The sequence below is a fragment of the Schistocerca serialis genome, chromosome 11, assembly GCF_023864345.2.
Source record: "Schistocerca serialis cubense isolate TAMUIC-IGC-003099 chromosome 11, iqSchSeri2.2, whole genome shotgun sequence".
NCBI lineage: Eukaryota > Metazoa > Arthropoda > Insecta > Orthoptera > Acrididae > Schistocerca > Schistocerca serialis.
Genome location: NC_064648.1, coordinates 118,756,999 through 118,780,487, shown reverse-complemented (window position 1 = coordinate 118,780,487; position 23,489 = coordinate 118,756,999). Strand labels below are relative to the sequence as shown.

General features: G+C 43.3%; 1 protein-coding gene across 8 annotated transcripts in view; it reads left to right on the top strand.

Moving 5' to 3' along the window:
• The window catches only part of LOC126426669 (GRB10-interacting GYF protein 2), a 169,766-nt gene that overhangs the window by 124,823 nt on the left and 21,454 nt on the right, over positions 1-23,489 (top strand). For 7 of the 8 annotated variants that reach the window (XM_050088555.1, XM_050088557.1, XM_050088556.1 and 4 more), the window contains 5 exons: positions 186-468; positions 6,253-6,414; positions 9,205-9,379; positions 11,550-11,840; positions 14,483-14,712. In XM_050088555.1, the coding sequence (XP_049944512.1) occupies positions 186-468; positions 6,253-6,414; positions 9,205-9,379; positions 11,550-11,840; positions 14,483-14,712 (1,141 nt within the window). The remainder of the gene's footprint in view (positions 1-185; positions 469-6,252; positions 6,415-9,204; positions 9,380-11,549; positions 11,841-14,482; positions 14,713-23,489) is intronic. The other variant, XM_050088558.1, reaches the window with a different exon arrangement.

Genomic DNA, 23,489 nt, shown 5'->3' with positions numbered 1-23,489 from the left:
CGCTGTTTTCGGTGCCGCACTGCCCACATGTGACACTGCCTGACGTGGCGAGCAGTTTGTGTACGTTAAGACTGCGAGTGGTACTATCGCACCGTTCGGGTGCATTTGCAGTGTTACCTGACTACCCAGTCGAGTCTCCCGTATTGCGTCTCTGCTGAAAATTATACAGTGTGACACGTCCACAGGCAGGAGGAGGAGGAGCGAACGAGGCAGCGGCGGCAAGAACAGCAGGAGAAAGCACTGCGCAAGCTACAGGAACAGCAGGAGAAGGCGCGCCAGGCGGCAGCGCTGCGGCCCGCACCCTGGACTGCCGCACCCGCGCCGCCCGCCGCCACCGTACAGCAGCCGCTCACAGAGATCCAGCGCCAGGAGCGGGAGCGCGAGAGGCAACTGCAGCTGCAGCAGCAGCAGTTGCAACAGCAGCAGCAGCAGCAACAACAACAGCAGCAGCTGCAACAGCAACAGCAGGTGCGTAACAGGGCTGTGCTCGAGGTCCGACAGCGGTTATTTTCTGTATCAGAGTAACAGTCGATTGAAAAAAACTAATGAAGTATAAGGTGTAATTGTTGTCCGGTACTTCACTCCATCCGGACTAAGGAATTACCATCCCACGCGTACACCGTCATTAACACAACAAATGGGTTATTTGGGAAGGGAAGAGGCATCAAAGTGAAACATCATGAATCAAAAGGGTATGTAATGTTATTTCGGTGATTACAGACTTGCGTCAAATTTACAAAGAGCTTGCAGCACGAGAGCTCACTTTTCAGTACAATTTTGCTCTCCCTCTCGTCAGGGTGTGCGCACTGATTCATTTGGGAAAGGGTGTCGGACAGCCACTGTATCGTCTCGGCTCGGCTCGTACCTCACAACTGTCATACCTAGTCCTCGACATCCGAGATACTGGACCCAGAGCAGAGTTGACGTCAGAGCTGATCCCGAATGTGTGCATTTATTGACAGAGCTGGAGATCTTGCTGGTTGTGGGTGTAACTAAATTTTGTGCAGACGGTTTGAGACATGTGCCGTATGTGAACGAGCATTGTCTTGTCAAAAAGTGGCACCACAATACTGTCACATTAGCAGTAACGCACAAATATGCAGGATACCTTTGTGCCTCCGCTGAGTTACCACAATCATTACCACCTGTGACGTGAAATTGTACTAGATGGCTCCCCACACTGTGATGTCGTGGGGTAACACTTCTGTACCTCTCCAGAACATTGCAAGAAGGGACCTCTCACCGAGTTGCAGCTGTACTCACTGATGACGGCCGTCCGGGGTAGTGCAGAGCTCTACGATTCATCTCGGAACACGACGTGAAACAATTCATCAGTAGTCCGTGGTTTCTGGGAACGGCACCATTGCAAGAGCAGCCATTTGTTGTGTTAATGGCGGTGTACGCGTGAGATGGTAATTCTTTAGTCCAGATGCAGCTATTGGAAGTGGGGTGACACAAATGGCAGATGCAGGTGTGAAAGGGTTAAGAGATGATCCGTGCAAGATAATGTGGTCCTCCCATATGATGGTCAGATGTGATAATCCGGAATCTTTAGGCGAGTGTGCCTGTACCCCATTTGTTGTACAGTCTGAACTCGAGCCACTGTCTCACCGGAGAGCCCCACAAATCTGGATGTTGCACAGTTTGACCAACCGGCCAAATGGAGAACGACAATGAGACCCCCATCAAATTATGTAAAGTGATTATAATACTAAGGTGCTGATAATGCTGTCTCTCTGTGTCCTTCACAGTGATCACTTGGCATCTGACACCGTTCACTCCCCATCTACTCTGCCAGGCCTAATAACAGTACTTCTGTACCTCTCCAGAACATTGCAAGAAGGGACCTCTCACCGAGTTGCAGCTGTACTCACTGATGACGGCCGTCCGGGGTAGTGCAGAGCTACGATTCGTCTCGGAACACGACGTGAAACAATTCATCAGTAGTCCGTGGTGGCCATTCTACCTGTCACTTTTTGTTGGGCATTGTATTTTCAGGAGGTGAACTGTGTAATACCGCCATCACACACACACACTGACATCTTAGTTTTGGGAATTAATAATTCCTTCCTCTTGGAGGAGAGATGAATAGATTGAGGGCTGTAGAGCTTAAGAAGGAAGTCATTCTGAGTCTAGAAGTGTGAGTGAGACTTACCTTTAGTGAGGACAAGGGTAGGCAGAGCTGATGGGGTGTACATCAGAGAGACACAGACAGATACAGAGAGAGGGAGAGAGACAGGAGGTCCTAACCTGTTTCCCCCCACTGTGTCCTCGCAAGGGTAAGAGCATGTTTGTGGGAAGAACATATGTATTGAGATTAGTGTGTCCCTTAAACCGTGCTACCCACTTCTTCATTGTAGGTGGGCTCCTCTTGTCTAGGACTCCCCCTTCTTAAAGCCATATATTCAGTATTCAGAATCATCCATGAAATCAATATCAAATAGTACTTCATTTGTTTTTCCTGGATTAGTGTTGATTGTTTATACATTTATTCTCAGGAACTCGAGCAAGCAGGCGATTTGTGGGATTTCTATTAATGTGTACCAAAAGGTATTTACTTTGACAAAGTTGCTGTGATTGCCGTCCTGTATTGAAGAGGCACACTTTCCTTCAATGTAGCTCACCATGTGCAAATAAAAATCAGTTCCACACAGTACTTTACATTCAATACTGCACTCTGTAACTTCTTAATAGAGAGTTTCATTCATCAATAAGATGACGTAGGGATGTGCTAGTACCACAAGGGAAAGCAAGAGAATGTGCATAAAGTTTGGGAAGTAGGAGACAAGTACTGGCGGAAGTGAAACTAAGGGCGGGTTGTGCTGTGCACGTGATTGCTTAATAGGGAAGAGCATTGACCACAAAAGACAAAGGTTTTTTGCTAAATTCCTACAAGCACTTTTAACCTACCATAAAATATTTTTACAGGACTACCTGTCTGATCAGCCTAAAGTGTTACCTTCCTTCTGTTCAATTTGACCAGTTTTCTTTTATTGGAAGTTCACTCCGGCTGCTGTATGGAATTCCAGTACTGTTCACCTAGTTGGATGCAGGGAACTGACTAAATGCAACATCGAGGCTGGCCTGTACACCGGACCTGGTCATTAATCTGCTGGGCAGATTTGATCTGGAGCCAGCACGCCTCTCCAAATCTCAGAAGTGATATGCTAATGTGTGTGATTATCTGTGCATGTCATCCAAAATAAATTTATGTAACTTGAAATAATGAGTTGTCATCTTCTTTCATAAGTCTTAAGTTGTTAGGTTGGTTGATAGTAGCTCACCATGCTTTTGTGTTTTCAGCTCTCCTCTCGAAAGCAGTACAAGGATTGCAGTTGGTACTCACCACAGTCTGAGTGATGTATTCTGGCCTCAGTCTGCCCCTTGCGTTATTCCTAACTCCTGTTTCCTCAGTTATACTCATAATGACACCACCGTGTCTCGGCAGATGGTAGACCCCTGTCTCCTTTCTCTGTCAAGTTTCCGAAGACACGGCTCCTCTTCCTCTGCTCTGGAAGGCACAACTTCATTCAATATTTTATCTACCCAGGCAGTCCTTAGCATTCTGCACTAGCGACACATCTCCAAGGCCATTATTTTGTGTTTTTTCTGCTTCTCAATGTGTCCATGTTTCAGTTCTATACAATAGATCACACCAAACAGATATCTTTGAGGCATTTCCTGAGTGTTAGTGTATGCAGCAGGATCTGAAAAGTTTCTCCACTCTCATTAAAACAGGCCTTTACGTGGTACATTCAGTTTGCAGTACCCTTCTTTGATCTTCCATTTGATGTAATTTCACCTTTTAGAAAAGTGAAGGATTCTCCCTTCTCCTGCCGTTCATTGTTAAGTGAGCATTGAGAAACATTGTTTTTGTACCTGCAACCAAGATTCTTTGTTTTTCAGCTTTATTAATTTTCATTCTTTAGAAAGAGCTGAGGATAGTTTCCTTCTGGCCCAGCATCACTTCTAATTATTCTACATCTTCACTTAATATTGCTGCATTGTTAGCAAATCTCAGAATGTCTGTTTTCTTACCATTTGCTATAATTCCTCCTATACCTTTTCTCTCGCTTCAGCTGCTGAGTGTTGTAAGCTATGTGTGTTGTTGCATTGGGCTTCTCACATTAATTCGTATTAAAAATTTGTCTTGCTGAACAAGTTCTTGGCTTTTTGTACTATTCATGAATAGTCATTCTACAAAATCTTCAGAGATTTTTGCCATGTTTTTCACACATTGTGTGGAAATTATGACATTTTACACAGAATAAGCTGAAGTTATTCATAGGTGTTACACATGTTTCTCTGTATGTATGAAAGAAGCCATTTTCTATGATCGTCAACCAGTGGTCAGAAGCTTTTGTGAGAAGTGCCCTTAGAGGCTCGCCTCACTATATAGGACAAGACTCGGGTCTCTAACAATACACAGTTTAAATTTGCCAATATGAGACACCCTTAAGAGTATAAAGTGAGACATTATGTGATGATGTGATGGAGATTTTAGAGATAAGACAGGTGTACTCCATCTAATTTTTTTGAGAGAGTTTACTTGTAATCGCTTTCAATATTTGAACGTGAGTGTTGCAGAACACCATTATTATTTGAGTATTGTGAAGTTCATGTAAGGGAGTGCTGGAAAATCATGCCACCAAATATTTTTACGTAGAAATTCTCAAGTCTTTTCTAAATAAAATGCTTTATTAATATTCTGCATTTTTATCCTTCATGTCTACATATTTATTTCTCAACAGTGTCGCACTAGTAACGAACACACTTCTTCTGAGTTCCACTTTGTTGGTACTATCACTGTAGAATGTTTGATTTTGTTTTTGTAAACAGATGAAAAATGGATAGAGTGAAGTTTGGGACTGTATGGAGGATGATGGATGACAGTGAACCCAAGGCATCAATTGTTGCAGATGTCTCAGCACTAGTGTGTGCTCTGGTGTTGTCATGTTGAAGGAGAGCGTGCTCCATGAGTGGATGAAGTGAGATGCAATAAATCAACTGATATTGAGAACAGCTAAAAGATTCAGAGGTAGTACTTTTCATTGTGCTCTCCTACTTCTAATAATCATTCCCTTTCCCATTCCACTCACAAATGGATTCAGGGGAAAAATGACTGTTCATACTTCTATGTGCAGGCCCTGATTTCTCATATTTTTGCTCTTGCCCTCATGTGAAGTGTGTGTTTGTTAGGGGCAGTAGAATCATTGTGCAGTCAGGCGCAAGTGGTGGTTTTCAAAATGTTCTCAATATTTTTTTGTGGAAAGAATGCCATCTTCCCCCCCCCCCCCCCCCCCCCAGGGATTCCCAATTGACTTCACAAAGCATCTCCTTGATGCTTGCAAATTGACTGAACCTACCGGAAACAAATCTAACTACATGCCTCTGAATTAGTTTGATGTCTTCCTTTAGCCTGACCTGGTGGTGAAGCCAAACACTCGAGCAGTATTCAAGAATAAGCCAGCCAGGTGTTCCATACACGGTCTACTTAATAGACCAGCTACACTTCCCTGATATTCTCCCCATAAAATTGTAGCTGACCTTTTGCCTTCCCTAGTATCGTCCTGATGTGCTCATTCTATTTGCTGTCACTTTGCAATATTACGCCCAGATATTTTATCTGTGTGACGTATCAAGCTGCACACCACGAATACTGTATTCGAACATTACTGGGTTGTTTCTTCTACATGTCTACATTCATTTCCATTTTTGTACATTTAGAGCAAGCTGACATTCATCATACAGAATAGAAATTCTGTCCAGGTCATCTTGTGTCCTCCACCAGTACTCGATGACGACACTTTCCTGTACATCAGCAAACTGCTGCAGATTGCTACTCACCCTGTCGGTCGGCTCATTTACGTATATACGAGAGCAGTCCTATTGCACTACCTTGGGACACTCCTGACGATACCCTTGTCTCCGATGAACGCTCGTCGTCGAGAACAGCACACTGGTTTCTATAACTTAAGAAGTGTTCGAGGCACTCACATATCTAACACCCTAATCTGCACGCTTAGACCTTTAACAGTCTGCAGTGGAGCACTGTGTCAAACACATTTTGGAAATCTAGGAATCTGCTTGGTGACCTTCATGTATGATTCGTGTCGGGGAAAGAGCAAGCTGATTTTTGCACAGGCGATGATTTGTGGACAGATGCTTTTCCGTCTCAACAAAATATATTATCTTGGACCTCAGAATACAGAGAAAACATGTATTCACATTCTATTTGATGTTACTTTTCAGAATGCGAATGCAGCGGCACAGAACTCCGCAGGTGCGCAGACTGGCAATGGCAGCAGCGTGTTGGGAGGCCTACAGCTGCGGTGGGCGGAAGTGAAACCGCCGGTGCCCGCCGCAAAGTCGCTGACGGAAATTCAGCAGGAGGAGCAGGAGAACCTTGCCAAGGTTTGTGGGCTGTTTGTGTTCTGTGGGAGAAAGCAGGGGGTATGAAATCAGCATTAATGTGGAGCCTTTTTATCTGCTTTCCATGAGAATATTTGTGTGTTGTGGGGAGGGGTGAGCTTAGCTGTGGAACATCTGGCACAATTTTGACCAAACTTGATACTGACGTGACTTGCTATTTGGAGACAATTACCATTTGGAATTACATCTGTTTATGAGGGTGTGAAAGTGGTGAGATGTTAAAAATAAGTGAAAACAGTACATATTAGTGTTGAATTGATAGCAATTACAAACAGCTGTTAACTATTTACTGCATGTTATCTTCCACCTTTCCCCTATTACAATAGTGTCTCTTGCTTTGTAGGAGTCCATACTTCAATCAGTAAAAACAACCCTTATAGGATAACTTTGTTGCCCGTGTGTCTGTTAACACATCTTTTTTTCTCAGGAATGGGTAGAGGTATCAAGTTGAAATTTATGTCAAATACTATGGTCGATGATCCCTTGGCATTGTAAAAGAAGTAAGCTTCTAAGACAGTGCTATCAAAAGATATGATCATTTAAGTCGCGTATTTTGATACTAGCAGACACTCTCATCAAATGTAGATGAACTGTCTATATTCGTAACTAAGTTTGTACTGAACTCTCAGAGCACAAGTCCTACTTGCACTTCATTGCCCCCCCTCCCCCCCACCCCCGCCCCACCCACCCACCCACCCAGATGCCCCCATCCCCACTGTTTATTTTAGCTTGCTGTGAATCTTTGACCATAGATACATATTCGCTGAAGCACCAAAGAAACTGGAATAGGCATGCCTATTCAAATACAGAGATATGGAAACAGGCAGAATATGGCACTGCGGTCAGTGATGCCTAATATAAGACAAGTGTCTGGCACCATTGTTAGATCGGTTACTACTGCTACAATGGTGGGCTATCAAGATTTAAGTGAGTTTGGATGTGGTGTTACAGTCTGTATACAAGCGAAGGGACACAACATCTCCGAGGTAGCAATGAAGTGGGTATTTTCCTGTATGACCATTTCAGAGTGTACTGTGAGTATCAGGAATCCGGTAAAACATCAAATCTCCAACATCGCTGTGGCCGGAAAAGTTATCCTGCAAGAACAGGACCAACAATGACAGAAGAGAATTGTTCAACATGACAGAAGTACAACCCTTCTGCAGATTGCTGCAGATTTCTGTGCTGGGCATTCAACAGTACTGGTGCATGAATTGCACTGTCAGAGGTTTAGGAACGATCTTCGCTTATAAATTTAAACTCTGTATTTTCTGGACCAGGGTCCCTTACCACAAATTGATACATTTACTTTTCTCCATCATCTACAATCTCTGTTGTGGGCTATACAGGATGTACATAAAGTCCGGGAACACATTCAATTATTTATTGCACAAGAACTAAACATTGTACAGATGTATACATATTGCATTTTGAAGAGAAACTCTGATTTTTGTTTTAGAAACATTCGATGTGTGAACCATGAGTGACAGCAGATATCAGTATGGTAATCAAATTCTTGCCATACCCATCCCAGCATGACATTGTTGACTGTGGCAGTTACTTCTTGTATTCTCTCCCGGAGCTCTGCTACTCATGTGGTAGAGGTTGTACATACACCAGGTCTTTAATGTGTCCCCACAGAAAAAAGTCACACGGAGTGAGATCTGGTGATCAGGGAGGCCAATTTCCTGAAACAGCTTTCCTCTTCTGTAGCATGGCCAATCCATCGATGAAGCAGCTCCGTGTTCTGGTGCCCACGAACTTCACAATGAAAATGGGGTGGAGCCCCATCCTGCTGAAAGATGAATGGAAAGTCCGATCGCATTTTAGGCATCAGCCATTGCTGCACCATATCCAAGTAGAAATATGCAGTGACAGTGCTCTCGGCGAAGAAGAATGGCCCGTAATGTTTTCGACATGACAAGGACAAAAAAAAATTACCTTTGGGGAATCACACTCCAATTCAATGCATTCATGTGGGTGCGACAGTTATACCTGTTCACTGTCCCATTAATGTGAAAAGTGGCTTCGTCACAAAAAATTAAGCGATCAACAATGTCATCCCCATCCTCATTCAATTGTTGCAACAAAACTCAAAATGCTTGTCTTTGATGTCATTATTCAGCTTCAGCACTAGCTCCAACTTCAATGGTTTCATAGACAGCTTCTGTCCCAGGACTTACCACATTGTCATTGGAGGCATTTCGAGTTCACGGGATGCACAACGTACCATTTCCTTTGCACTCCTTATGAATGTCCCTCATACATGCTCTACATTCACTTCACTCACACTGGGACATCCGCTTCTCTTTGCCGGGCACAACCAACCCGTCATAATGAATTTGTTGTGCCAGTGGTAAATGGTCTTCCTTGTTGGTGGCTTCTTACTGTACTTGGTTCTAAACATCTGTTGAACGGCTATAGCACACTTGTTTTTGTCGAACTCCGACACACAGAATGCTCGCTCCACACCTGAACTTGCCACATTTACAACTAGCGCTGACTGTCAGCAAATTACCAAACTACGCTGTGGTGGTAGACGCGAAAAAAACTTTCAGGGTTTCTCCTCAAAATGGCATATGTAGGATATCTGTATAATGTTTGGTTCTTGTGCAATAAATAAGTGAAAGTGTTTCCAGACTTAATGTACACCCTGGATATGTAGTGGCTGATTCTGCGAGCAAGTAACTCCAGTTCAGATAGCGCTCGATAAAATGAGAAGTGTGCAGTTGTGTGGACAGCAAACGTCAGGAGTGTGGGTTGCTGTTGCAGCAGCAGCTGGAGCGTGAACGGCTGCAGCAGCAGCAACAGCAGCAGCAGGCGGCAGCGGCGCCCGCCGTTGCCACGGCTAGCATCTGGGGGTCGGCTTCCCAGTCGCTGTCCTGGGCCGCTTCTGTCAGTGCCGCCTCGCCCTGGGGAAACACCGGTGTCAATTCCAACTCCACTGGTAAGTGTAAGAGATAGTAGCAGACAGGATATAAATAACTGGACGATCAAATGTGACCACTCGCAGTGTAGGAAGGGTGAAACTAGGATGCACCACAGACGTGCGCGTTGACGCAAAACTCCGTACATCTCATTTATCAATTGCACTCTTAATTGATTAAACAGTAATATTATGGAATCGTATGCGTGTGTTTTGTATTTTGTGTGTCATTGCATCAGTTGTTAGATTGTTTTTGTGTTGGAGTTAATAACAATGTTATTTAAAGTAAGGAAAGGTTTGGTGTTACAATTATGATAATTATGTTATAAATATGGTACAGAAAGTTCTGGCAGAATGTAAATAGTTTACTAGTAAAGGCACCAACTCACTGAATAGTAGAGGTGTCACACCATCAACAGACTCATAAATGAACCCATCGTCCCTTACTGTTTTGTACACCACACGGCTCCTTTCCAGCCTAAACACCGTGTTAGCCATATATTCTGTGGCTCCTGCATTCTCAAAGTGCTGCAGTCCAACTGACCAATTTATATGCATGTCAGTGACTCAGCACTTCAACTATACCTTGAGGGGGATTGTTTTTCATCTGTTATTTGAGGTAATGTCTGTAATATATGGAAGCAGTTCTTTTTCAATCTGTTACCATAACTGAAGTCACCACTATTGACTGTGCTTAGGAGAATTGACAGTAGCAGATGGAAATCCAGAGGAAGGAGTTTGTCTTTCCCATTTGCGGAGTTACCCCAGATGTCTTCGATCGGCATAATTCAGAAAGGTTCTGAAAGTAGAAATTTTTAGAACGAACACTGTTGCAGTCGCGACACGGAAAAATGCAGTTATTTGAAAAATAAACACAGCTGCTTGCAATTGGTTTTGGCATAAAGAATTAAGAGGCAACTGAAAATGTAGCATGTAAAGTTTTTTCTTTGTAAATGATAAGACGTACAAATTAAAAAGGCGGTCATGCTACATGAGTGAAGTCAATGCCTCAGTCTTTTGAAATTCACTGTTAATGATTGGGGAGCTTTTTGACTGGAATATTTGCTTTTGCAAAATCTTCAACAGCTTTTTTTTCCCCGAGATAGTCGGTTTCCTTCTTTTGACTGTATTTGTTTTCAGAAAATTGTTTCTGTTGAGAAGCAGCAGCATTTTTCTGCAGGTGAACAAAACGCATCTGTGATTTAAGGTGTTCCTCAAAATCACGAGGAACATTCAGTAAGTGTTCTCGCTTCAGCCCCTCTAGTTTCATGAATTTCATATTGTAGGCGGTACTCTACATAGTCTTCAGGTGCAGATATTCATAGATGATTGCAGAATGTCTGCGGAGATCTGACAGCAAAGAAAAGCACGCTGCGTCGTTGGGCAAAGGTGTCTTCCTTCCCCTTCAACCCTTCTGCCTGTAGAAGGAGCCACTGGCTCCTAAAGCTTGCCAATTACAATCCTCTTTTATGTGTATGTTCTGCCACCGCTTGGTGAGTGGATGTTTTATCCATGCAATTAAATAATTTTGTCAATAATTGATTGTTTTCATTGCTAAAATAGTTCATCTGATATTCACTATGAAATAGTGTCTGTTACGTAATTTCGCATTTTTAGGCAGAATTGGCATTTACAGTAATGTTTATTGCAACATTGAATTTTTTTAGGTCCCAAAGAATTAATGATTGCACTTTTTTTATTGTCTCATCGTGCCCAGTATTTGAGGCTTGGCATTTCTGTCAAATAATAATTTTAGCTGCCCCCCCCCACCCCCTCTCTCTCTCTCTCTCTCTCTCTCTCTCTCTCCCCCCCCCCCCTTTCCCCCCTCCCCCCCTTCTTTGGCTGATCCTCTCTTTTTGTATATTTTATTTTTTTTAATTGGATGGTTATACAGAAGTTTTGTTTATCAATAAACATTGTGCTTGTGTTAGTGATTAGTGTTATGAAAGTGGTTTATATGTATTGTTCATTATTTTTGTACTGTATTCTCTATTGCTAAAGAGAAATTATTGTATCTGAAATTTAACAGGTCCCTGCTCCCGTACAAATGTTGGTGTTACTCACTACTACTTCTCAAAGTTCTTAGATGCATAAAATAAACAGATGTTTGTATAGTGCACCTCTACAGTATTATCTGCGTAAGTGTTACATGCCATTCTTCTCATTCCAGTTTTTGCTATGTTGCTTTAAGGTTCAGGCTTCTGGGAGGACGCGGCCAAAACCTCTGCAGCTGTGCCTATTTCAAAGAGCCGATCTGCCACAAACCACAACAACAACATTATCAACAACAACTCATCGGGCAACAACAAGAACAGTGGTGGCAGTGCCAACACCACACAGCCGTGGAAAAACCTGCCAGCGAATACGAAAACGCGCAGCAAGAAAGAGGAGGCCGTGGTCATGAAGCTGTTCGAGCCTCGCCCTGACGAGTTCACACAGTGGTGTACGGATGCGCTCGGATCTCTGAAACACTCCATAGACGGTGAGTTGTGACACAAACTGTGTACATCTGCAAACAGTGTGATAGAGAGTGATGTTAGCTCTGTGAAACTTAAGTGAATTTTTTGCCACTCCTCATGTACACCCTTGCCATGTGTTAATGCTGGTTCCGAACTTGGCTTTTTATTCTGTGCAGCAGCATCATTGATTCAGTAGGCTGTTTCAAATAGTTGTTCTTATAAGATGTGCTGTTACAGTAGGAGAAAAAACTGCTTAATTGTGGACTGTATCTTGCAATTACTGTTGTGCAAAAGTTATCTTGTTCCTGTCACGGCTTTCTGTTTTGTTGAGAATGCTACCAGTACTTGAGGGGAATACCACCAGACAAATCATCAATGGAAGAACTGTTGACAGTATTGATGTTACTTGATGAAGTTTGTGGCATGGACAGAAAAAAAGAAAGATACGGCTATTAATGTCACGTAAATTCCTGCACGTATTTTTACAATGCAACAGGACCCATAATATTTATACCCAAATAAACATAATTTTGTAGACCATATACATTTCGACAGCAGTACTTTCACTCCTTAGGTTCATTGACATTAATCTTTAAAAATGTTTGCAAAGTTTTTTTGTTTTAAGGCAACCTTACCAATGTAATGAAATATTATTTACGTTTATACATTTTTCGAAGCATGCAAACGCTGCACAAGACTCCACTAGTGCACACCACCACTGTAATAAAAAACTGAAACAAAAAATAAGGAAAGAAAAATTAATATTCATTCCATAAACCACCTGCGATACAGTCAACTCATCAGCTTATTGCTGTTGGTTTCAATTTACTGACATCACGTGAGGTCTCTATTGTCAGTGGTCTAATACAGTAAGCGAACAAATTATCGATTTTGCTCATCTTTGCACAGTCGCAGTACATACATAGGTGTAACAAATTCTGCTGTTGTGCAGTGCAATAAATTCTGCCTCTTAGTTTTATAACGCTGTTAAAAGGCAAATGAGAAATGAGAGCACAAGCCTTTCAACTGTGGTGTTATAGCCTTAGCTGGTTAGGTAAAGCAGCAGACGCTAAATATAAATCTGCCCATACTGTGCTCTAAGCCCTGTAATTTTATTATTTTATTATTATTGTTATTATTATTAATATTAATAATAATACAGTGAACATCATTCAAAGCAGTATTAACCTGATATGACTTCGCTATGATATTCTTAAACAGTACACATTATAATAATTACAGAATAGCAATTAAATGAACATATGATGCATTCATATGTGTACACGAACACATGTGCGTAGTTCAAAGTGTATTATTATTTCACCAGTAGACCCCAATTCTTTAAACAGTGAAACTCGCATGTACAAAACAAATTGAAGTGTTTGATGGCTTTAATGAGGGAATTGCGTTAAGTATTTAAGTGAGTAAAAGGTTTAGAAAAGTTTTGAAATTATGCTTAAAGTTCGTTGGAAGTCACTAAGTACTCTCCATCGTGAAACACTGGATGAATACTGTTTAGGTAATTTGCACTCATGTTTTAAGCAAAAGCAAGTTTTCATGCACCTCAATCTTAATGATATTTTTTCTTTGAAACTGTGCATCATACAATGATATAGTTTTGCAGCTGCATTCAGTGTTATATGAGGGTGCTGTCTGCAAACTGTATTGTTAGAGGGGTCAATAGTAAAGAAGTAATAAATTAAAACTTTGTATCTTTTACTACATGAACAGTGAAACGCAGTAAGCGGTAAACATTTTCCTTTTTTCATTTTGTGCAGGACTATCAGCAAGTAGCAGTTTTGTAAAGTTTGAAATTTTGTGTACATATGCCTGTTAGAGGTCGTCAAGTGCTCTTATTCTCCAACTCTGGATTTATGAAGTCCGGGTATTTGTGCTCCATCTTACACTGGCCTAAGACAAACGCTCAGTTTCTGATAGTAATACTTGTCTTATTGTGTTAAACTTTTAACATAAGATTATACCTCTTAATGAGTTTATTATGAAAGCATTTTAAATTTGGACAATAATTACGCAAAATAATTGAAAATTACATTTTTGTTGCCCCTGAACGCCATTAGGCAGGCAATCTGCAACTCATAGTGAGTCCCAATAATGGCGTTCAGTAACACGGGCAGCAATATGTGCACAGGTGTATCAATTTTAATAAAAAAAAAAAAACAAAAAAAAAAAAAAAATCATGTCATTTTAATTCCTTGTTGTATCTCAATTGTGTGTACCCCCAAATGTACTGCAATGAGTGCTGTTTTACTGTTCCTTTCCTAAGAAACATGATTTGGCGAAGCAGTACAACTGTTTGGTGGAACATTCAGGGAAGAACCAATTGAATCACAGTCCTGACAGAGTTGTAGGCTCTGATTGACAGCTCCTTGTGCTACCACTGCTGTTCCTAATACTTCAAACTCTGATTTGTTAAAAAGGCTCAAGGAGGACATTGTGCTTGAGCAGTACGTGTTGTAGGCATATAAGCACTACAACCGTGTAAAATATGAGCAAAATGAGTGATTTACTGTGTGTGCACTTCCCATGTAATTGCTAAAACATTGTAAATAGTTTCTGAAAATTGCTAAGTATGTGTTAATGAGATATCAGGTTTTCTCAACCATTCACACATTCATCAAACCCAGCTTCCTCATATATTTTCCAGTGCCGACATTTGTGGCATTCCTGCGAGACATCGAGTCAGCGTACGAAGTGAAGGATTACGTGCGGGTGTACCTGGGCGAGGGGCGTGATGCACAGGAGTTTAGCAGGCAATTCCTCGAGCGTCGCAGCAAGCTGCAGCAGCAGAAGGCCGCACGGGATCGCACGCCCGAGGACGACCTCAGCACTCCTGCGCCGGCAATTACGCCCTCGCAAGATTTCCACGAGGTTAAGGTATCCTGCTCGGGTTTTTCAATTCTGATTTTGTTATTATTTTATTATTATCTGTCCGTTGCATCGTATCAGGGCAGATACTTTACAATATTGAGCATCTGAAACTTAGTTATACCAGTACTTGCATTTGCATATTCTGTTTCGTAGATGGAAAGAACTTTGTGCACACTGTTATACAGATTGTTACAGAATGTTTGCTCTGATTTAAAGTGGACACAACATTTTAATTAACAGTGACACAGACACAGTATTGGTCAATTCCGTGCCAAGTCAACAGATCACTGAAAAAGATCCCGTGTGACCATCACGGACTTTGCTGAAATTGTGTGTGAACATTCACACATGTTGCCAATGGAGATAGGTAAAACATTACTTTTTCCAGTGTAATACTTTCTTAACTCCATAGCACAACTCTCAACAGTGCACCCCTGAGTTTTAAGCAATTTTAAGACGTCATCTGTGGCCATATTTTTCATTTGGGAAACAAAACTTGACCGTCTTGTACAACTTCTGCACTCTCTTAAATAAAAAAAAAAATTCTTGAATGATTTTCAGATGGATAATTTGAAGCAAAGTCCGCCATAAAAATAGATGCTTGAAAAAAAAAAAAAAAAAAAAAAAGGTGTGAAATTTAGCTTTATGTACCTCCAGAAGTAATTGCAGAATAAACATAAACTTTGCATATAGTAACTTAGCAATACAAAGTCGTAGAATACAAAATTTCATTCTCCTATTGCTTTCCAGTAGTTTACATATTGAGGGCAAAGTTGACTATTTTTGTAAAAACCCCAAAAAGAGGTATATTTAGCCCACTTGCACAAAAAACTCTTCTGCAAACTGATTTCAGTAGACAGACCATGTTCTAACCCACCTAAAACTTCTTAAGTAATAGAACTCGGTATGTTGTCCTCGACACCATCAGAGGCAAGGGTCCCCCAGGGGGCTTGCCGCTCTTTGGTGGATTGTGCTTGGTTATCGTGGTACCCCAGCCTTTGCAGCATCTTTTCCCTTCCATCCTACATGTCTATTCTCTTGCTGTTCTTTTTCTCCTCCCTTGGGGAACATAACTGGGCCGTGTTTGGACAAGTGTTCTGCATTTTCGGTAGTCAATTAGTCAGTATCAGAATACTCCCCACCGTTTTTCTCTCTTTTTTTCTTCCTTCATTCACCTTCTCCTATCCTTCTCCGCTTCAGCGTTTGAGGTTCCACATTTTCCTCTTCCTGCCTGTGTGCTCCTGAAGACTGGCCCACACGTCTTGATGTGTAATTGACAAGTGACTGGGTAACGTGTAATTCCCAGCCCCAAGTCGACAGGTAGGGTAGGATTCGATGTGCCCTCAGGTACAGGCCAGGCCCAGGGAGGGGTGATTGCCTTAGCTGCTACCTTCCCAAATTGCCGATTGGTCCCTCTGCCAGGTGTTTGGGAGATGTGATCTGAGGTGTGAACAGTCGCTCAAGGCAAGTGCGTCCTCATCTGAAGGGGCCCCCGAGTTGGAAGGAGCGCGCCATTGGAGACGCTATCAATCGTGGGGATTTTCTCGCCGTGAGTCAATGATCTTCACAGTCAGCGGCTACGAAGCATAAACAGAATGAGGCTAACGATTCAAAGACCCTCCCAGCTGCACTGTAGTTCCTTGTGGTTTCATGTACTGAAGACAGTCAGTCCTTCACTACAGTAAAACTGTGTATTATACAGAAAGGTGTTGATGTAATTGCTGGCTCTGAGAGATCCTGCTCTCATTTACGCAATGGCACTTTGCTTTTGGAAACTACTTCTGGTTCTCAAACACAACAACTGCTTGCAGCTTCGCTCCTCCACAGCTATCCTCTACGTATCAACACCCGGCAAACTCTGAATTCTTCCTATGGTGTTATTTACAGTAGGCTGCTCAATGGTCTGACTGAGGCAGAAATCCAAACATATCTCTCTGATCAAGGTGTCATAGCGTCCTTACTGCCCACACACACTGTCTTTCTCACTTTGGCAGAGTGGTTCTTCAGTCAAAGATCAGAGCAGGTTATGAGGTTATCACAGTCAAACCGTACATTCTGAACCCGAAGCGTTGCTACTAGTGTCATCATTACCACCACACTCGAGAGTCCTGTTGGCACCCAGCCAAATTTGTAACTGAGGTAGGGATGCTTATGAAGACGATTGTCCACCTCCTTCTCTCCTCTGCATTAACTGCAATGGCAACCCTGCCCCCTCTTCCTGCGATCGTCCCCTGTATCTCAATGAGTGGGCTGTCCAGGAGATCCGGGTGAAGGAAAAAGTGCCTTACCTGGTCGCTCGCAAGTTGTCGGCTAGTCGGAAACCCTGCATTCTACCATCTTGCATCTGCAGTACTGCTCTTGCTACATCTCGCTCCATGAAGGACATGACCTTGCAAACATGCAACCTCAAAATTACCACCACAGTGGTGAAATCGACCAGCACCATGGTAGCGACCCTGTCTCATTCTCTAGCTGTGCAATATGCCACTAAACTTTTTCCTCACAGGGCGAAGTCACCAGCTACACAGCCGGCAGATTGGAAAGGACAAACCTGTGAATACTTCCTACGTCCCTCCAGCGAACAGACATCTGAGTCTTCCTCTGCCAACCGGAAAGCTTCCAAGAACTCAAACAAAGGCAAACGGTCTTCTGCTTTGCCAACTCGAAGATCCTCTATGACAGCGTCGCCACGTGACCTGCGTGTCGCTAGTTCGCACCACCGACCGTTTTTGTGCCTGGACCCCACAGGTCGACAGAAGGACCTCACGGAGCGGTATCCTCCTGCCCTGTGCCCTGTAGCAGTGAGTCTTCGAAGGCTGACACTCGGCAGCTGCCGACGTAACACCCCTTTAATTTTTCCTCAGCATCACTCTCCTCCAATGTGCCGTTTGTGGTAATTGATCAAAAAAAAAAGAGGATTTACAGCTGCTCTTAGAATTGCAGCGCCCACTTGTTCTCTGCCTCCAGGAAACAAAATTGCGTCCTCACGGCCACTTCGAGCTCTCACATTTCTTCCCGGCCTCTTTTGACCTTCCCCTGAGGACAGGATTCCATCCCATATGGGAGTCATGCTGTTCATACAGGATTACATTGACAGTCAACCAATCTCCCTGACTATCAGCCTTCAAGCTGTTGCAGTTCGCCTTCTCCTTCCTCACGTGACCTTTTTTTCATTGTACCATTTACATCCCTCCGTCATTCAATGTGACCACGACAGACTTCCTCCAGCTTACTGACCAGCTACCTCACCCTTTTCTGCTGCTCGGTGACTTCAGTGCGCACCATCCTCTTTGGGGTTCTCCTAGAACCTGTCAGAGAGGTGCCCTGTTGGCTGACCTTCTGACGCATACTGAAATGACCATTTCCTGTGCGCTATCAGTTTGCCGACTCCTACCCCACCAATGTGCACACCAAAACGTCAGCTTACTAAGACTGACTGGAGGCTTTATTCCTCCCTGGCGACCTTCAATGAACAACATTTCCCCATTTGTGATGACCAGGTAGAATATCTTATAAATGTTATCCTTACCACCACAGAACGTTCCGTTACTCGCACTTCCCCTTTACCATGCCGTGACCCGGTCCCTTGGTGGACTAAGGTGTGCTGCGATGCAATTTGGACACGGGACGTGCTCTTCACATTTTTAACTGTCATCCTGTGATGGCAAACTGTATTCATTATAAACAGTTGCGTTCGCAGTGTCTTTGCGTTCTTCGGGACAGCAAAATTGCTAGCTGGATTTTATTCACTAGTTCTTTTAGCAGTTCCGCTCCCTCTTCCATCTTGTGGGCCAACCCCCCTCAGGGACTAAGATCCATTCTCCAGTTTCCGGCCTGACAGTACCAGACGATGTCATTGTGGACCCTATTGCTGTCTCCAATACCTTAGGCTGCCATTTTGCAGAGACTTTGAGCTGCTCCCATTATTACCCTGCCTTCCACCACTGGAAATGAGCCGAGGAGTCTCGGGCGATACTCTTCTCTTCTCTTCTCAGAATCATATGAGTGCTACAATGCTGCCTTCGCTTTGAGGGAGCTAGATCGTGCTCTTACTTCATTCCGATCCTCCGCCCCAGGACCAGACGATGTTCACATTTAGATGTTGCAGAAACTTTCTCTTGCAGGCAAGCTCATTCTGCTTAGTATGTACAAATGCATGTGGGCAGAGGGCACATTCCCCAGACACTTTGTGAAGCCACTGTCATACCCGTACCTAAGCCCGGTAAGGATAAACACGTTCCTTCTAGCTACTGCCCCATTTCTCTCACCAGCTGTGTTTGCAAGGTGATGGAATTTATATGATTCATGCTCAGCTGGTTCGGTGGCTCGAGTCTCGCAATTTACTAACCATTGCACAGTGTGTATTTCGAGCGCACCATTCTGCAGTTGGCCATCCCGTCAGTTTGTGCACACGTCATGAATCGTTTTCTGCAGAAATCCCAGACTGTGGCTGTGTTTTGTAGTTTGGAGAAAGCCTACGACGCTTCCTGGATTCCTGGTATCCTCCATATTCTCTACACTTGTGGTTTCCGAGGCCGCCTGCCCCGTTTCCTTCAGGAATATTTGAAAGACTTATGTTTTCAAGGTACGCCTTACCGAACACCTTTATCAAGGAAAACGGTGTGCCCAGGCTTGTGTCCTGATTGGTGCCCTCTTTCCTATCACCATTAACCATATAATGGCCTGTCTCCCACCAGGCATCTCCAGCTCCATTTTTGTCAAAAATTTTGTTACCTGTTACAGTTCTCCACTGAACTGTCTTATTGAGCAGTTCGGCGTTGTCTCGATTGTCTTGACTCGTGGAGCATTGACAGTGGCTTTCGTTTTTCCACTGACAGAACAGTCTGTATGAATTTCTGGCGGCTCAATGGGTTTCTTCCACCATCTTGACATCTCGGGCCTGTTGCTCTTCGGTTCGTTTGAAACTATGATATTCATGGGGCTCATGCTCGGTAGGATACTTTCTTGGTCCTCCCACGTGTCTTACCTGGCAGCCCTCTGTACGTTGTCCCTCAGTGTACTACGTGTCCTCAGTGGTACTTTCTGGGGAGCAGAAACTAGACCGAGCGAGGTGGTGCAGTGGTTAGCACACTGGACTCGCATTTGGGAGGCGACGGTTCAATCCCGTGTCCGGCCATCCTGATTTAGGTTTTCCATGATTTCCCTAAACTGCTCCAGGCAAATGCCGGGATGGTTCCTTTGAAAGGGCACGGCCGACTTCCTTCCCCGTCCTTCCCCAATCCGATGACCACGCTGTTTGGTCTCTTCCCCTAAACAACCCAACCCAGTCACTAGACTATGGGTGTTTCGTTTATGCATCTGCACGTCCGTCCCTCTTAGCCTTGTCGATACTATCCACCATCATGGCATCCATTTGGCCAGTGGAGGCTTTTACACTAGCCCGGTTAAGTCTCTATGCTGAAGTTGCCGAACTACCGTTGTCCTACTGTCGTGACTCTCCTCAGTAGATATGCATGCCGCTTGTCTGCCACCCGTGGCTACCCATCCTGTGCCTCCTCCTTCGATGACACTCTTAATTGCCAGTATGGGCACATCCCTCTTCTCTGTTACCTCCTGGAGTTTACCTTTGACTCTTGCTCCGGCAGCTTAACCTCACGCTACCTGCAACTTTACCGGTGGGTGTAAACCCTCGGCTTCGTGCGGCAGCATGTGTTCACGTCGGCCTTCATTCGCTTCCTAAGGGCACTACTCCAGACTCACTCTATCGCCTTCAGTTTAACGACTTTCGTACAGAACTTCGTGATAGTACCTTTGGGTACACTTCTGGGTCTCGGACTGACTGTGGTGTCCGGTGTGCCTTCGTCATTGGCACTGAAGTTTTTTCAGTATGGACTTCTGGAAGACAGCTCAGTATTTTCAGCAGAGCTCTTCGCCCTGTATCGGGCCGCACAGTCAGTTGTGTCATCTGTTCCCGTGTGTGCTGCACACTGTCCATCCCTTAGTGCAACGGGTCCAGGAAAGCTGTCCTTTGCCCACTTCTGTAGAGCCATTGATGTGGGCTCTTGGTGATGTCGGTTTGACATAAAACGAGGCTGCTGATGCTGCTGCCAAGGCTGCAGTCCTTGTACCTCTGCCCTCTAGGTCTTACGTTCCCTCTGATGATCTCTGTGTTGCCACCTGTCTGCAGGTGATGTCAATTTGCCATCACCTCTGGTCATCCCTTCATGGGAACAAGCTCCAGATTATTAAGCCTCTCCCAGCGGCACGGACAACCTCCTCTCGGCCCTCCTGTCATGAGGCAATCGTGTTAGTTAGGTTGGTATCAGGCACTGTGTTTTGTTAAGTGATTCTCCCTCACCACTGTGTGCTAAATGTGCTCAACCTTTGACCGTCTGCCATTTGCTGACGGAATGCCCTTTTTTCAGTGACTTACATTCTCGTTTGTGTTCGCCGTCTGAGTTATTGGCATTTTGACGAATGACATGCAGACCTTTGACCACATTTTACTTTTTATCCATCATAGCAATATGGCAAAGGCTATTTAATTTTTAGTTTCTCTATGGGGTATTTTATAGACCTTTCTCTACATCCCTGTTTTGAGCTGCCTTCTCTTCCGTCGATTGGGATTAATGTGTAATCGTTTTTAATTCTTCTCTTTGTCTTCGTGTTCTACAGTTCTGACATGGGCACATATGATCCTAGTTGTTTTTGCACCCTAAAGCAAAACAACCTAGAGGCAAGGATATTGCCATGGTGCCACAGGGAAGTGTGAGAGGACCACTACTATTTTCTGTTCTGTATAAATTATGTGGCAGACAGGGTGGGCAGCAATGTGTGTTTGTTTGCTTCTAATGTTGTGATGTATGAGGTGTCAAAGTTGAGTGACTGTAGGCTGATACTAGATGACTTGGACAAAATTTCAAGTTGTGTGGTGAGTGGCAGCTTGCTCTAAATGAAGAAAAATGTAAGTTATTGTAGATGAATAAGAAAAACAAACCACTGAGATACAGATACAGCCCTGCTTGAAACAGCCTCATTGTTTAAATATCTGGGCATAATGTTGCAAAGTGATATGAGAGGGAACGAGTGTATGAGGATTGTGGTAGAGAAGATGAATCGTCAACTTGGGTTTATTGGAAGAATTGTGGGAAAGTATGGTTCGTGCATAAAGGAGACTGCATATAGGACTCTAGTGCGACCTGTCCCTGAGTACTGCTAGAGTGTTCAGTATCTGTAGCATGACATATTAAAAGAAGAGTTCAAAGAAATCCAGATGCGTGCTGTTAAATTTATTACTGGTAGGTTCGAACAACATGCATATTTTACAGAGATGATTTGGGAACTCAAATGGGAGTTCACGGACGGAAGGAGGTGATGTTCTTTTCGGAGAATACTACTGAGAAAATTTAGAAAACCAGCATTTGAACCTGGCTGTGGAACGATTCCACTGCTGCCAATATACATTTCGCATAAGGACCATGAAGATATGAGAAATCAGGGCTTGTACAAACCAATATAGACAATAGTTTTTCCCTCGCTCTGTTAAAGAGTGGAATAGGAAAATAAATAGCCGATAGTGGTACAGAGTACTCCTCACCAAACACTATACAGTGGCATGCAGAGTATGTGTGTAGATGTAGATAACTAGATTTGGTTTTGCAATGTGAGCGTATAAAGCTCCAAAAAAACGACAAGGTGGAGGTGCATTGATAATGCGTGAATATTCTGCTGGTACTCAAATTAAACCTGACATGTTTTATTATGTTCTACATTTGTTTAGTACTCTGTGGGGAAGGTAATATCAAAAGTCCTGATGACAAGTAAGTGAGGTAGCCAGAACTCAAAAAAACTGTCATTTGGAGAGGATTCATGTTATCGAGAATTCTCAGTGTCTTTTTATGATGCAGTGCTATTGAAGTGCTGTTCAAATTGCAGTCGGAAGTATAGTATATTTTTTTGTTCACATAGTTTGCGGTTTATGTGGATCATCAGTGTACTGATATAAAAATTGTATTGGCTTCTTCTTCTTCTTCTTCTTCCTTCCCTCTCTCTCTCTCTCTCTCTCTCTCTCTCTTTTTTATTAAAAGTGAGAAAGCCAACATCCCTGATAGCTGTGGCAGCACCAGCCATGGGAGGTTTTCTTTGCCACAGGTTTCCAAGTCGGGCAAGGGTTTCTTTATACCAGATACCGAGCCTGATGATACACATAAGTTTGAGGCCAAAGCTAGAATGGGTCTCTTTCAGAATCCTAAACTTATGTTTACCTCGAACTACTTGAAGTTTGTACAGGTTTCACTAATTTGCTGTTGAATATCACGAGGAAAACCATACTGATGGCCAGACAATGTCAATGATGTTGCTGAAGTAACTGCAGTAATGTGCTGTTGTGGAATCTAGCACTCATCACTCGTTGCGGCCAATAAAGTAAACTGGCTGGGCCATATGAAGCTCATTAAAGCACCAGGCTTCTCAGTCAAAGTCTCGCAGATATATTCGAGTCCAACTCTCTTTCGTAAATGTATGCAGTATACCGTCCTGACTGGAGGTCTAGTGTTGATATATCTTCATCACTACTGTCTCAAATTTTGGACAGAAACCTCTGCTGACATGAATTATTGTTTCATCGGTTGGCAAAAAATGATGGGTTTTCCCTAGTTTCTGCTTGAGCATAGACATGTCCACACCTCTCTCCTTGTAACACTCCACTCCACTTGATTTCTTCTTTGCAGATGAAAGCAAATTTAATGACATTTTGCTAATTGATGAAGCAATAGTTCAGGTCAGCAGAGTTGTACTCAAAATTAATGATAGTAGTGAAGAAT